We start from the raw sequence: 16699 nt of genomic DNA on the forward strand, positions 1-16699 counted from the left end.
ATTGGGCGTTTGTTGAAATATTTCAAAAATACTATGTCACAGTATGTGTCTATATTTTTGAAATGGGCTGTAGTGTAGCCTGTATAGGAAAGCTTACTTTTTTTGCCAAGTCTTGGTAGCCAGCCTAACCGTGATCCGAGCGGCCTGGGGACTCGGGGAGTCCCCTAGTAGTATTGAACAGGACGCCATCTATAATCAGTATCATACAGAACTGTAACTCAAGTGTAAGTCCTTTTGGCTCAGTGGTTTTCAGCCCCTTTTTCGGTGGAGCCTGGAGGTCAGCTTTTCTTGAAGAGAGTTGGTTGACGTGACGTATCGATACCAGACTCGGAGTCGTAGAACTACATGTACCAGATAAGACTGTCTGGGACTGTAGACCATGGTAGACTTGTACTGTCTACGATACGTGTTACAGTGTGAGTAGTATTGCAGAATCGAAAGAAATCATCAATGCGTGTAGTGTTTTCCGCGGCCCCGCCCCGGCCCATCCAGCATCGCCGTCGATGAGTCAAGTGCGTGAGTCGACTGTATACAGTGCAGTGTACCATGTACGTACGCGAAGTCATGCTTGTTTTCCTGAGCATGCTGAGCGCGCGTGCGCGTGTGTGGTTCAAAAAAAAAACTACTTGCATCTCGATCTATCCTGCATACCGGTATGTGTGGAGCATGGAGCCTCAACAGATAGAGTCGTAGTTGTTGTACTTGAATTGGAATGGACGAGTTTAGTTTCTGACTCTGAGTGATCACAGTGCCTTGCCTGGTCAGGAAAGGAGCACAAAAATCACCCCGGTGTGTTGGAAGAATCATTTTCCTTGTGGCGTGAACCGAGCAGGGTGGTGTAGTATTCTCTGTCAGCTCTTGGAATGTTTCGGTTACTGAGAAGTTCATTAGTTTCAATAATATCAAACATCAGTAGACCGTCACTAGCATAATGCCCAAGCGGGAAAAGAAAGGAAAAGGTACGCTCAGCTGGCAGCCTTCCATTTCAAGAAACTCGGTCACATTTGTACTCATGTATCGGCGCCGATAGTCATACTTGCAGTGTCAATTTTAGAATCGCTCTGCTCTGTGCCTCGACAGCTTCAGCACCACGCAAACGCGGCGGGCGAACTCGAGAGAGAGAGGACGATGTCTCTGACGATGATTGTAGCGTAGCTGGTAGTGTTGCAGTTGGCAACCTCGCTTCCCTGTCCTCTGACGGTAAGATTGTAAGCCCCTGCCCACGGCAAGTGTTCTGGAAAAGTGTTGCGAATTTTCAACGAAAACCATAGACAAAATTTATGTAGCCTAGTTTTTGTGGAAGCATTGGATGCTATACTGGTCATGTTTTAGGACTTTTTACGTAGACATGCAAGATGTAAATGTGATGTGCATACCTCCGCACGGACACACACACACACACGCACACCTTGAACCTTGAACGCCCATTGCCGTAGCAATGATAGCGATGGCTTCCTCACGCTGAGGCTCTAAACCCGAAATCTGCAATATGGCGCATGCCGCCTGAGGTCACCAGGACAACGGAACACTCTGTCACAGCGGTAGTTGGGGCACGGGATGTCTGGGGCTTTCTTCTCGACCCTCTGTCGACAACACTGAATCCAGGCGGATCTCTCCTGCGCTGTGTCAAACCAGTCCGCTTCAGACAAGCCGATGACAGTAAAGTCCGAGGACACAACATCCCGCCAGCGCTTCTTGGGACCCTGTTGCGGGCATTTGCCGAACAGCATCTACTTGGGCAGCCGGGTCTCCTTCATCCGTGCAACATGACCAAGCCACCGCAAGCGGTGCTTCCTGATCACATCGGCCATGTCGACATCCACCCCTGCCAGCTCACTCAGAGATGCCGACGACAATCTCTCCTCCCATTGCTCACGACGAGAGATACCGAGAATTGTGCGAATACACTGATGGTGAAAGGTGTTGAGTTGGCGAATATGACCCGCTTTGATGGGTCATGTCTCCGCACACACACACACACACACACACACACACACACACACACACACCTTTCCTGTCCTGTCCTGTAGAGCCACTACCACGAGGGTCGCGTGGGCCCCGGTGGGGCAGCAGAGAGAGAGAAGGAGCACGCCACCTGATGGCGAGCCTCCAGATGTGAGACTAGTCGGAACCGGCGAGAGCAGATACAAATATGCGGGAACTTGTCCCTTTCTCTAGCTGTTGGACAGTGGCCGTGCCTTGAACAGCGTTGTCGGTTGCGTCTCTGGGTTGAGCGGAAACAACGATTGCAGATGTCACAGTGAGCACTGCAGCAACTTCGAGCGGTAGTATCAACGGTGGCAGCAGCAGCAGCTGACATGCACCTCTCTGCTCCGAAACAGGCTTCTGCTGCTCAGCCACGCACCTGTACCTAGCGAGGTCGCCCTGACGTGCGAAGTGCCGGGCGCATGTGCAGCGCAGCAAGTCACTGGTACGGGGGGGGGGGGGGGGATCTGGGGCGTCCGAGGTGTAAGCCAGCCTCCAGTCTGGGCGAGAGTCACAGGCCACCCTATACCAATCCGCTTCAAGGTCTCGTGAGCGGAGGTCCTTCACAGCACAGTCCTTCCACCGCCGACGTGGGCCATGTGCCGGGCGACGAGATGGCAGGGTGCCGAACAGCAACTGCTTGGGCAATCACACGTCGTCCATGCGGGCGACATCGCCCAGCCACTCAAGACGCCGATGCTGTACCTTCGTGACGATGGTTTTGGAGTCACCCCACCACTCAAGCAGCTGGTTGTTGGATATGCGGTCATCCCAGCAACGATGGCGTGATACACCCAATATCGACCGCACATATCGCATGTAAAAAATGGACATGCTACAGAGGTCATGCTTCAGAGGCGTCCAGCACTCGGACCCATACAGCAGCAGAGAAAGGACGCATGCATGAAACACACAGCGCGCACGCACACGCATGTGTACAATGGTGTGTGTATATCTGTGTGTGTGTGTGTGTGTGTGTGTGTGTGTGTGTGTGTGTGTGTGTGTGTGTGTGTGTGTGTGTGTGTGTGTGTGTGTGTGTTCAACCTGTCGGAAGGCTACCCTCTTGCCAAAGCATTTTGGAAGTTGGACTAGTTTCGGCTCCGCAATCCAGTGTGTCGTTACTGTATAGCTTTCATGGCTGAGGTTGTTGGTACGTCTGTTGGCCCTGGGTTCCCAGTTACAGTACCCAGTTGCCGAGGCTGGTTGGTAAAATAACTCCAACTTCAAGGTACCAGTGCATCTAGTGTCTGCTTTTATCAAAGCAGCGTGCTGTCTATACTGGTTTCCCCAGCAAGTGTAGGGTGTGCATGGGTAACTGTCTTGGCCGTCCTATTCCGATGTACTCCGTGTGGTGTACCAGGTGTGCATTGGGGGGTCGATTCACATGGCTTCGCCAGTTGTGTGGATTAGACAGTTATCTGGCGCTTGTCTTGATCTGTTTCAATCAGAATCAGATCCGCTATCGTTGCTATAAAGAGAAAATCTGTGGGTACACATCCAGTGCACTTGCAGATTTGCGTGCTTCTCTTGCGACGGGCGTATACATGGTGCATGGTGTGTGTGTTTGTGTGCATGTGTGTGGCTGCGTGTGTGTTGCTTGTGCAGAGGAAGTCAATGGTGATGAAGCAGGAGCAGAGCTGATAGACGACACCAGAGGTAGAATCATTGATTGTCTCGAGCAGACAGAGCACAAAAGGTAGGTGCCTGCTCTATCTGTCTGTCTGTGAAAACGATCATTTAAATCTTTTAGAGCTATGGATATGATAGTATCAAGAGTCCTTAACCAAAAGAGTATGCAACTGTCAGGGCACGGCACACCCTATCTTCATTACTTAGCTTTCCTGCGCTATGCCCTGTACCCGAGCACTGGAACACGCACCATCTCTCGTATCAGCACGGTTGTTTTGGGCTAGATTCATCCGAGTACCGGCGCAACCTCTAATTTTTAAGTCTAAATGTTGGGTACATGAACTTCAGGTGGGTTTGTACGTTGGTTTCGAACCACGGGGAAATTGTGGTGTTTGATTTTCCGCAGTACATGGATGAAGCAGCATGATGTAATGAAGGCAGTGCGGCGCGCATCTTTCCCATAGAAAGGAGATCACAGCTGTATGCCCTGGTCATGGATTCTTGATAGTATCAATTGCACACTCATACCTTCATACACATAGCTAAGCCAGCTAGGTCCATTGCTTCCAAGAAACCTTTTTTGTGATATTCATCAGTTGGAAAACTTCCCAATAGTGAATCAAGGAAGAAGAACAGGATATATGCAGAGAACGTGAACAATTTCCAGGTACAAACGAACCTCACTTTGATGTGTGTGTGTATAGAGCCATGAGTGTATAGTTGATCCTATTCAACAGTATTCATAGCTTTATTTGCATCTTGCAGTCCAATCATTGAAAACTGGCACCCTGACTTTGTGTCTCCCGCATATACCGTAAAGTACCGTTGATCCACCCCCACGCTATGTCGCTTCCCAGCTGGGTTTTCGGCAGGGGGCGGGAATTAGATCAAGGCTGTCAAGTGCAGTACGATGTACAACAACGTAGAGGATCAGACTCAATGTGCTGGATTGTGCACATTTTGATCCTGGATTGGCAAGTATTGTGTACAGCAGTGCATGCGTCGGTTCAACATCGTATTTCGTTGTATACGCCGAAGTCGCTTCACAAGGAGAAAATCGACAGGGGGCGGGAATTAGAGTGGGGGCGGATCAACGGTACTTTACGGTAGTTGTAGATATTGTGAAAACAACAGTACATCCTGCATTGTGTGACCCGTGCAATTTTTCCTTGCCACATTTGAGGCCAGAAAAATCCAAGAACAGGGAAATAGAGAAATTCAGCCATGTATTTACAAAATTAGTACAGGTATACCATTGCAAAATGTATGGAGAAACATATCTCAAACCCAGATTTTTGAGGTTTGAAGTGGGTTTTTGATCCTCAATTCAGCCAAAATCAGATTTCAAAAGCCAGCGGGACTATTTCCGATGAATGGACTGTTGTATTCCGTGTTTTGTGGACGTATCTGTTCGTGTGCAGTCATGTACATGTATATGTGAGAAATGTAGGCTTGTCGTGTATGGCAAACCTCAAACCGTAATTATCGCCGACATCTGAGTAGGCTAGCGGTGCGGTCGGACACAGCGTAGGCTCTGACAGTCTGGCTGTGCCGACACAGCGGGGGCTCTGGCTGTGCCGTTGATGCTGCAGGGCATGCGCTCTGTTTGGCGCACATCCGTGTCCTTTTTTGGGTGGTGAGAGTCTGGCACAAGGAATAGCTTGCAAACTGCAAAACTATACATGGGCTACTGGCAGGCGTTATGGGCTTATCATGCCATATTGGCTATGGGCTGATCATGCCGTATTATTATTAGCGCTACAGTCCGCTCATCCATAACCGGCTAGCAAACATTTTGGTATATCTCATGTAGATACAGTGTATATGGTGAAAACCACTGTACATCCTGCATTGTGCGACCTGTGTGGCCTTTTGGCACGAAGGGACCCCAGGGCACATACTATCAAGAGTATATAACCCCCCAACAGTGTCGCAGTTGTACGTTTCCAGCCCGTTTTTACCGAGCAGCAGAGTAATAAAAAAAGCACTCTCTGGTAGAAACTCACCGCGGGTATGCAAATCCCCAGCATGATCATGGCAGATGTTCGGATTGCGCGCACGCTATCCTTCGTTTGTACGTAGTACGAACTTATCTGAGACACGTGATGTGAGTTTTCGCCGTCGGAGACCCCATAGGCAGAGTTGCACACTCTTGGGAGCTTATATACTCTTGATACTATGAAGTGTTATAAAGAGTGATGCGATGCATACTTATATGGTCACCATACACCACTTGCCATAACTGGGATTGCGAGCAAGTGTACTAAGTGAGTAAATATAGAAGGCTGCACTTATATGGGCAACACGTCGAGCATGGTTATGGTTACAGCAGGGAAGGGGGTTACATATATCGGCTAGTGAGGGGGGGGGGGGGGGGTCGTGGTTTTTGCCATTTGTACAAGACATAGAGTACTACCAAGAATCCATAATCCCCCGTAGAGTGTGCAACTCCTGATCAGTCCCAGTGTAACAGCAGTCCACTTGGCGGAATTCCTTCATTTTGTCGTTTTTGGTACAATGCGATGAGCAATGCCGATGAATCCTTCGAACATTTGCAGTCAAGCCGGGACTCGGGAGGCTTCCTCAGTGTCGCCTGCCGAAAACTACGATTTCAATTTTTTCAATCAGACTCAACTACATGCACATCCTGGTGATATGATGATTTTTGACCGATCATGCGAAAGACGAAGAATAAAATGTTTTGCAGATACCCCTTTCAGCCACTCCGCCAAGTAGTGCCTCGTATACGAAGTGTCCATCTGATCTCACAGCAAGTCAAGCGATGGCAACCGGGGTAGAGGATACGGTGAGGGTGGCCTACTTCAATCCACTCCTTTCCATCCATCGTATAAGTATAATATAATATAATGGGAGAACCCCCGACACAAGCTCAATTCACACGAAGTCATTTCTCTTTTCACTGACCGGTTTCATCTTATGGTGAAGAATCATCAGAATGTCGCTAGGTAGCTCCACCTGACCAGCAGGATGAAGAATGTCGCTTGGTGCCTCCACCTGACCAGCAATGGAGACACAAGAATACTTTGCAAAAGGCGAACCACACCATCCATCTTCAAAGTAAACAACAACTAACCAGTCATTTCCTTTTCGCTAAACAGAAGCACAACATTTTTGAAACCCGTTGCACACCCAGGGATATGAGACTACGAGATGCACCATAAATGCACTAAGTGTGAGTTTGGGTGGATTAGCCGATTTTCTATTGAGGTCTCGGCGAGCTGGTGGTGCATTATCAAGGTCTGCTGCATGAAAGGGTCTGTATTAACCCTTTCAGTGCCAAGGGGGTCAGAAAAATTCAAATTTTTCCGAGGTGAGCTGAACTCAAATTTTTCATAGCTCAGCTGTATATCCACGGATCTTTATAAACGATGGCTCTCTGGAAAGATATCATGGCCAGGCAGACAGCTGTGAAGAGAATATGCAGCGAAAATAGTCTTCCTCGCGAGGGCGCCTGAGCGAAGTCCGTTTTCTGCATTTTCGTAGCATCTGCACTTTCTCACGCGCGCGATCGATCTCAGTGCAGTCAAATTTCAACGCACGAAATTCGGACAAAGTTGGCCTGAAAGCCACTGCAAATCTCGATGTTTTGATACCCAATACGCATGGGTTGCCGCGAAAGAAATAGAGAAACCCGCGATGCGCATACGTCATGTTTTCTACACGCGACAATTGTTTGTCCGAGCGCGCGCGCTTCAGGCTTCGCCCTGGCGATATCTATCCTCACGGACACAAAACGTTGTGATGAGTCGATAGCCAAGGTCTTCCTGAAGACGTAGAGTGGTCGTTTGTAACTCTCCTGTGTGTAGAAGTGGAGATACGAATTTATTTGTACTCACATACTCAGTCTGGGCGACTAAAGTCGCCCGTGGCACTGAGAGGGTTAAAAAATAGACCAGGTCCGCAGGGTGTATTTAGAAACAGTTTTCTCCCGCTGTTCTTGTGTTTGCTGTTGTTGGATTGTGCAGCGGCAAGACGAAAGAAAACGGACTGTCCGGCCTATGTCAAATCCTCTCCAAGACATTTACACCGGATAATGTCGAACCTATGCAGGAGACGCTGCTAGCCACAGTTGTGCGCTTCTTAAAACGAGGTACTGTATGTAGCTTGTGTGAACGTTGAGTCTCCACTTTTTGAACGAGTGACTGTGTTGGTGCAAGTACATTCCAGGTCAGCTCCACGTGCAAGCAGATGCGTATTGATGCCTTTCCCCGAGGTGTGGGTTGTTGGCAAGTGCTGATAGCTTGTTTGTTCATGTGCTTTCTTGTACGCCTATGCATGTATCTGGGGGGGGGGGGGGGGGGGGGGGGCTGTGTGGTTGCAGTAGTCAACTTGCAGCAGTGACCATGCTGATGTATGTGCCTGGAGTTGTTGATGGCTGTAGATGCTGTGCTCATGTGTGCACTTGATTCTGTTGCGCTTCTGCAGGCACTGATGCAGAGAAAGTCTTGTCAGCTCGCCTGGCTGCCATTCTGATGCTGCAGCTGGGATGTGCCGACGAGACCGAGCACTACGTAGACGAGCTGAGGCCTCTTCTTTCCAACATACTCTCAGATCCTAGCCGCAGCCAGTCAGCGCGTGCCATGGTTAGTGTGTGCTGTGTGCTGTGCACTGGACATTTTGCTACCCCGTAGTGTATCTGTTGTGTGTGTGTGCGTGTGTGTGCGTGTGTGCATGTGTGCATGTGTGTCAATTCATCAGCCTTGCAAGCTGCTGAATGGTGTAATCCCAGCACAAAGGTGCTATGCCTAACGTAGCTGTTCACTATCATCGCTTCCGCGATGGGCATGTCTGAGTCTGTGTATGTCTGCGTATGTCTGTCTAGCTGTGTATCCGGTACAAGGTGTCTGTTATGTACGTGTGTATCTGTGTGTTGAGCACTTCAGTGGAGACATTCTGTTGGAGTCAAATCTCTGTTGGTGAGATCTACACGTTGCTGCATTGTACAAAGCAGAGCTGCCATTGACTTGTGTCAGTTGTGTGTTGCCATGCTGTATGTATTTGGGACCTTATGATGCTGGTGCAACTCTGGCAGTGCGGCATGCCGTGTACATTTGCATGGTGTACGGCGGTACATGTATTCTATTGCTATACTTCTGTGTTGTGTCCAGGCATCTGTGACTCTGGCCCTGGGTAACTTCATGGTCGGCGCATTGCCGGTAAGTTCTTTCAGGACTGCTACTGGTCGCACCCTTTGCTGTTGATGCTACTGTGGCTGGTGATGTATGTGCTGCTGCTGCTGCTGCTACATTTTCTAACTTCAGGTGTGAATGACTGCAGCGTGTTACTGTTGCTACCAGTGATGGTTACCATTGTCCTACAGCAACCGCTTCTGTTCAGCTTTGCACAAACAAAATTCGCCCATACCTGAACTTAGGAGAGCATGTGTGTTGCGACACAGTGCAGGGTCCTGGCAACGTGCATGTACTATTCAAAGGCCGTAGGAAACTAGACCGGTGCGTTATGTCTTGTGCACTGCTCGGTGCTCACCGACTTGGACCTCTCACCGTGCCAAGCATTTATCTTTCCCTTCCGCTGTGTCCTGGCTGTGATTTTCAGGACCACCTGGAGCTTGTTGACAGGTTCCGCACCGTGCTGGGTACGGCGACCACTCAGTCTCAGCATGCCCTTGTCACTGCTATCATCTCGTCTTGGTCTGTTCTACTCACTGACATGACGTCGCCGTTTGTCATGAATAACGCCGACGGGTAGGTGCACTCTGTGTAACATGTCTGCATGCTGGTGTTTGGGAGCAGCAATGCTGTCTCTGTCTCCACCGTTTTGTTCGTGGTGCTTCTGTTAGTCATGTTTGCTGTGCTTTCCTGTATGTGTGACGGAAAATTAGACAACTACTGTGTTGAGATATATTTCTGGGCATGTTGCTCCGCCGCCCTGCGGATCTGTATGTAGTGCACGTGCATGATGTTGGCCTGTCAGGCTAACTAAGAAGTGCAGAGCCTGGGTAGCATGGTCTCTCCCAAGGTAATACTACTGTCTTATTTCGTTACGTGTGTCCTGAGGTGTGTTGTAGTTTGTTGTCCTGTGGTCTTCAGTGTATATGTACCTATATGTGCAAACCCATGCTCTTGCATGCACTCAGACCTACTAAGGAAAACCCTGGGCACCCTGGCTATAAGCGACTTGGTCCATCTTCCTTTGCAGTTTGCACCTTTTTTTGGTGATCGGTTCACTCATGTTTGACTAACACTCCATTCTCCCTTTGAACAAATTTTGACTGCAGCCTCAGTAGCATGTTTGCTCGTCATCTTGGCTCCAAAGACCCAGCAAGCAGAAGTGCTGCTGGTGAAGCAATAGCGGTCACGTACGAGATGGCCAGGAAAGTGGACCCTGTAAGTGTGTGTGTGCGTGTGTGCGTGCGTCACACGCGTCTTTCTTCTCTTTCTCAGACTCCTCCTGACTTTTCTTTCATTCTCCTGGGTGGTTACCAACAGCCAGTGCATGCCAGAGTATGTGGTGTGATGTGTGTGCGTTAAAAAAAATGAAAAAGACCAAAAAGTAGGGATTCACTGGCCAGAAAAAGCCACTTCATAGCTGTGTGGTGTAGACCAGGCTGAATAGTGGCGGTCAATTCTTCAGCCGTGCAAGCTGTCGAATGGTGCAATCCCAGCACAAGCTGCTATGGCTTCTGCTGTAGCATCGCTATCATCGCCTCTGGCGATGGGCGTCCAATGGTGCGTGCGTGCGTTCGCAGAACTTCGCACACATGCACACACATGCACAAACACGAGTGAAATCTCTCTATCTCTAGCCTCTCTATCTATCTCTCTTTCTCTCTCTCTCTTTCTCTTTCTCTCTATCTGTGCCTCGGACATGGCGAAATGACTGAATGGTCATCACCACTCATCAATACTGATCGTTTGAATCTGTTTCAGAATTTGCTGATTTGTTCATCGCATATAAATACCTGTGTACGTGCGTACAGTGTCTGATTCCAGTGCATTGTGCGCATCTTGTTTGCTGTTAGGAATTCAACGGGGAGGACATTGAGGAAGTGTTGGCGTCTGTAAAGGAGTTAGCACACGACCATAGTCAGTAAGTCCTGGTGTTGATGTTTGTGCATTCTTTGTTTGCAGGGTTGCAACGGCTAGGGGTTTGGCTGGGTAACGCGGTCGGGTATTTCTATCTGGGTAGCACGGGCACCCTATCGGGTATTGCCATAGTTTGTACAGTGAGCGTGCACTTGCGCTACATAAAAAGTGTACAGTAAGCAGGTAGCCGTGCTTTTTTACATGCACCATTGCGAAAACACCGTACTCCAACTACCCAACCGGGTTGTCAGGAGTAAACTGGTACCCTAATACCTACTCTAATTGCGGATAGCACGGGTACCTACTACTCGATGACAACCCTATCTGTTTGTGCAGAACAATGTGTGTAGAGGACTCCAGGGCGTAGCTGGTCCCCCTTTTTGGGGGGGGGGGGGTGCACGGCCGCATATGTGTAGGATGGCTGGTGCATCTCATTCATGGTCATTATGTGCATGCTGAACCTAGGTCGAAAGTTTTTTTGTAGGTGGGTGCGCGTGCCCCTGTGCCCCATGCGGGCTACACACCTGGGACTGCATGTCCTTACTTTGCTCTAAGTATGGGAGCATTATGTCCTTCTACAGTGCTGGCAACTGAAATCCGACCCCCTGAGCGGTGCGCTCACATCGCAAAGACCCAACACGAGATGGTAAACCTACGAAACAGAGACCGATAGAACGTGGATGCACCGCTAGGGGGTCGGATTTCAGTTGCCAGTACTGTAGCTTCCTTCTCTGGTCAGCAGCTGAGGGTACGTTCTGACCTGTTGTTTGTGTCACCTGTGCAGTCATCGCTCAAAAACAGAATCAAAGGAAGGCCGGGCTCAGTTTCGTCCCGTTGTCAGCTACCTAGAGGTAAGTGCAAGTGTTAAGTTCAGCGCCTGCGAGAGCAGTAGCATCGACAGCAGTTATCATAAGTAGTCCTGAGCAGGTGTCACATGGTGTTTGTTGTTAACAGTTATGCATTAATTTCTCGATGGATCAGACAAGTGGTCTCTCCAAGCAATATTTCTGTGCACTATTGTCACTGTGAATGTTTGTATCGAAATTTGAGCACTATTGCAATGCTACGAGGGATATTATGATCAGTCACCACCACTACACAAAGGTCGTTGACGCTGCAAATTTTGCACTGTACCCGAGGATTTTGCACTGTACCCGAGGATTTTGCACTGTACCCGAGGATTTTGCACTGTACCTGAGGATTTTGCACTGTACCTGAGGATTTTGCACTGTACCTGAGGATTTTGCAACGCTGCAACGGCCTTTGTGTAGTGGTGGTGGCCGATCATAATATGAATTGACTGCAGTGGAGCCTCCGTGTTCTAAAAAAGCTACAAGGGATACACGTATTCAGTACATGTGAGAGTGTGTTGACAGTCTTCAGTTCTAAGAAAGTGTTTGTACAGCTTTCACTGCACTTACCAGACCGGTTCCGACACCGCCTGGTCGTAAACTTGACCAGCTGGTCTCAGTGCAGTATCCTATGTTTTCACCGCTCTCTGTGTGCTGTGCTTGCAACAGGACGGTCACCGGCCAGACGAGACTGTTGTTGTATCCAAAAAGCAAGCGCTGAGGATGACGTCTTGGTCTGAGTAGGTAGCATGGCATGATGAAATGATATCGGTGTCGTTTGACAGTCTTTATATTCGTATTTGTGAGCTGTATTCAACTTGATTGAAGTGCTGCTTTCATGGAGTCTCTTTGAAATGGAAATTGAATTCTGGTTTATCACCGTGGGCATCTCTAGATTGTTTGGCGGGAAAAGTCTTACTTTTGCCGTTGTCTGGTCGCCAGATGTCCCCCTCTGACCACAGACAACCTGGATTACCACTAAAATGAAACTCCAGTAGAACGCACATGTACGGTCATGTACTTCCAAGGGACATAAATGCCGGTACAGTGCGTATCGGTTATAGCGTGGTCGTGTAAAAGAATATACTGCCTACAAGAATGAACTCTCATGTTTTCATAATCATAACATGGATTTCAAGTGCACATTTATTCTTACAAGCAATTTTATCGTACAGTAGAATATATCGGTCCTAAGAATGGACTTTGTGTAGCAAAACATACCAGATTAGTACAAAGTATATCGCCTGTACTGTAGTAATAATATCCGTCCAATTCAGTTCCGATCTGACTCGCGTTGGGTCGTAGTGCTGCAGGTTCAACTATTGTGGTCATGTAACTCATGTTGCAGACCATCTGGTAAAAGGAGAGCGATCGCTCTCGCGCACCTTCGCTCTCCTTATTTTCTTTTAGGGCGCACTTTTCGTCGCGCGCCTTGAGAATTTCAAGCGCATCCGCATCACTATGAAGTTCTGAAAACACTCAATATTTCGTAACTCGGCTTTCCCTGAACGGAATCGAGTAATCGAAAGGTCTATTCGCATTAGAAAGTTCTCAGCTGTCGGCTCCAACAAATCGGAAGTCGATCCGAGGTCCAATAGTGGAGTTACGGCACTCGCAAGGTATTTTACGTACTGTTGCAAATTTTCACTTCCGCACTTGGGCGGCAATCATCGTATTTTTACATAAAGCCTAGGATTTCCCTCTGTTGCGTGACAGTCCGGGCATGCATAGACCTGTGTGACGCCAGGCACAGGTCTTTAGCGGTCAACTACAGAAGAAAGGAGCGCTCTACGATGAATACTATTACTACAAAAAATACCATGGATCATAGCGAATTGTCTCAATTTCCCATTGCGTGTGTCATTGTCCCTGATGAAGGGAAACTAAAGTTGTGGTCCGAACAGCTTTCATTTGTAGTGCGTACGGCGATTTTCCAGAACGAATTTGGCAGCTATTGGGTATTGAATCCGATTGGGGTATGGCAAGATGTTGAAAAAACCCCGTATTGTGCTCGCCTTGGATAGATAAGGCGAGTGACTTTTTTTGGGGGGGGGGGGGGGACTGCTCTCCCACCACCCTCCTTGAGAGGATAGCGAGAGTGATTGTTCACTCTCCTGGATTTTTCTTACACGAAGGTCTGTGTTGCATAGCCACATGGTAAGCCTATGTGACTATGAACAGCCGCAAGCACCGTAACACTACATTGCATGTACGATGATCTTCCTGCCTCTGCGCACATGCACATGATATGTCACACTAGATTTATCGTGTGTAAGAAATATCGGAAATAAGAATAGAAAGTCGTTTTTCAAACACCCACGCTATAACCGATACCTACTGTACTTTGTAGCTGAGTTGCTAACTTGCTACTGTATATACCGTGTTGAATAACTGGAAAGTACTCCGGGTCATTGCTGCACTGATCCCATCAAGTTGCGCCATACTTATGATTTCTTCTTTTTTTGGACGCAAATATGTTCATGTGAAGTCACGTGTCCGCGGTCCCACCATATACTAATCTGCCTCGGGTACAGTGCCGTGATTTTTCATGCAACCACGGCACACGCATAGCAGGCTGCTGCAAATTGCCTGCAATGCGCTCGGAGCTGTACGCCATACCGACTGCATACTATCCATTGTTCAATACTAAACTTTGCCTGTAACGTGCCTGGTGATGTTATAGTGTATGTGCTCTGCTGCATTGCCTCTACTCCATGTTCTGTTGCGCAGGATCAAGCTGTTGTCTTTCTTCAAGTGCGTACTGGGCTCCGGCATACATGAGCACTTGCGGGTAAGGATATGTCTTTCCTGGGTGTTGCTTTTCTCTATCTACTCTTGCCAGAAATCTAGGTAGATTGTGCATTGTACCTGCAAGGATGTGGCTATCGTGGTGGTTAGGCCCTCTCTCTTTCTGTCTCTCACACGCACACACACACACACGCGCACACACACACACAAGCAAATCTTCTCATCGGTGCCATGCTCATGGCAGCGTTTTTCAGTTCTGACCTGCCCTGCAAAGCCTGCATCACTATTTTCAAACAGCATCACTCGCATCACAGTTACACTGCCACAGACCCCTCACAACCATGGACCCCCACCCTGTCACTCTGGCCCCAGCCCCTCTCGACGACGTGAGCCCTGTGCAGTAGTCTAGTAACAGCGCGCTTACTGCCATTGCTATCTTGTTTTGCTTGTGTGTGTGTCTTCACTCAGGAGAACGAGTTCATTCGTGATGTCTTCAAGCTCGGTGCTAGTCTTGGTCCAGATGCAGACAGGGTGGCACAGACATCAGATGAGCGTGCTGCACTTGTATGTTTTACCTGCTAATGCTGTGTGTGCTGTGTCTTTCTTTTGTGCCCAGAGTGTGTGTGGGTGTATTGGTGTATATGCAGTGTGGCTGTGTTGTTTTGTATGTGGGTGGATGGGTGGGTGTGCCTGTGTGCTTGTGTGTGGATGGGTGTGGCTGTGTGCTTGTGTGTGGATGGGTATGTGTGGGTTTGGGTGGGTGGACGGTGGTTAGCCTTATCAACATGACCACAGAAAATGCCTTCATGCAATATTATGTTGTACCTTATTCCAGGCATAACGCAGGAGGTTATGCAGCAGGTCTCCTGCTTCATAACCTCCTGCGCACTATACACGCTATACCGCGTACTGCTATTTATGTGCATCATGTGCATCAACTATGATGTGATCCAGGACTTGCACAATGACGGACACCCATTCAGAAAGGTCAGAAACTATGCGCTCCTGTTTTCATGTACACTTGGTGCGGCCCATTCCTTCTAAGTGCTCTCTCTCTCTCTCTCTCTCTCTCTCTCTCTCTCTCTCTCTCTCTCTCTCTCTCCTTCTGCCTCTTCGTCGTTGCGTCTTCCTTCTTGTGTAGAAACGTGGTTACAATGCAAAGAAGATGTTTCGACAGGTGGACCGTGCGGCGATGCGGGACAAGCGAGCACAGTTCTAAATTATCTCACAGTGGGTGGATGGTTCCCAGTTTGCAATGTGAACATCTCCTGCATCAAACTAGGTGAAGTTTTTTCTTTCTTTTCTTTTTTAGCTTTCTCTCTGTTGGCTCTTTTGGCTCAATACGACACATGACTAGTTTCATAAGCCTCGACTATCACGTCTCATAGATTCTTCACAGTTTTCTAGCCAGGTTGCCTGTTCATCAACTTCTGATCTGTGCATCATCTGCATGCACTGGACTGGACGCCATGCCACTGCCGTCCACTGTCAACTGTGCACTGTGCCCAGTACTAGCTGGTATTTATTACTGTTCTCTTGATCATCTTCATCATGATATTATATCTGGATGTACGAGTACGGTACGACAAACCATGGTTTTCTATACTCTCTTGTCTTCCCCGGAGCTATACTACGAATGCGATCATCAACACTCTTTACCCCTGCCGCACACGCTGAGGATGGCTCGGTCTGTGGGCAAGGAGTGTGTGCTGTGTGTACTACCACGGTTGCCACTCTCAGCATACAGCCCAGCCGCCTTGACAAACATTCTAAAACTCGTCCAATATGCTAGTCCATTGAAAGGAGGTGTCTTTCTCGCGTTGTTCAGTCGCCTGCTTTACAAGACAAATCGTTCTGTCTGTGTGTTTGAACTCACATTGTCTAATGGTGATGATCTAGTCTAGTAATTTATTATTGTATTACTGTTTCACTAGGTTCTCTGCTTTTTCATCCTTTCTTGGAACTATTTATGTTCTTGTTATTCTGTCTCCTTTTTTATTGTATAAATTTCATCAATGTCTAGGTACTGATCGATTTCTCCGAGCTACATCATATGCAGCATTTCTTTGCAATAACACACTTTATACTGCTCCTCAGCAGAAATGTCAGCACCGTTGATGAGTTGCATCTCAACATGCTTGTCTGTACATGCTGCAGTTGTGCGCTGTGTGATCGTTCGCGACCCATCTGTGCTCGAACTTACAGATGGGTCAGCAAGCAGTGCATGCATGGCATCCGGACACATGTGGGGTTTTTTTTGTATTTGAGCGTGCATCTGATGGGGACGACAATGGCATGCCAGCAGCGCGGGGTATGGCACCGCCAGCATACAGTCTTCCCTTACTCTGTGTGATGCGTGCATGTCTATCATCTCGGACAGTCTGATCAGTCTCCCAATGATCGCAGGACTACATTGTA

General features: G+C 48.4%; 1 protein-coding gene across 1 annotated transcript; it reads left to right on the forward strand.

Annotated features, from left to right (window-relative positions):
• The first annotated feature begins 669 nt into the window (after positions 1 to 669).
• Positions 670 to 16389, forward strand: LOC135820145 (interferon-related developmental regulator 2-like). Its single transcript, XM_065333459.1, has 14 exons — positions 670 to 959; positions 1081 to 1200; positions 3592 to 3682; positions 7602 to 7726; positions 8062 to 8219; positions 8745 to 8792; positions 9193 to 9341; positions 9875 to 9983; positions 10619 to 10686; positions 11467 to 11533; positions 12203 to 12273; positions 14264 to 14324; positions 14750 to 14845; positions 15423 to 16389. The coding sequence occupies exons 1-14, from the start codon at positions 932 to 934 to the stop codon at positions 15498 to 15500; spliced, it is 1269 nt and encodes a 422-aa protein (XP_065189531.1). The 5' UTR covers positions 670 to 931; the 3' UTR covers positions 15501 to 16389.
• The last annotated feature ends 310 nt before the right edge of the window (positions 16390 to 16699 follow it).

Source organism: Sycon ciliatum, chromosome 1 (assembly GCF_964019385.1).
Source record: "Sycon ciliatum chromosome 1, ocSycCili1.1, whole genome shotgun sequence".
In the NCBI taxonomy this organism is placed as follows: Eukaryota; Metazoa; Porifera; class Calcarea; order Leucosolenida; family Sycettidae; genus Sycon; species Sycon ciliatum.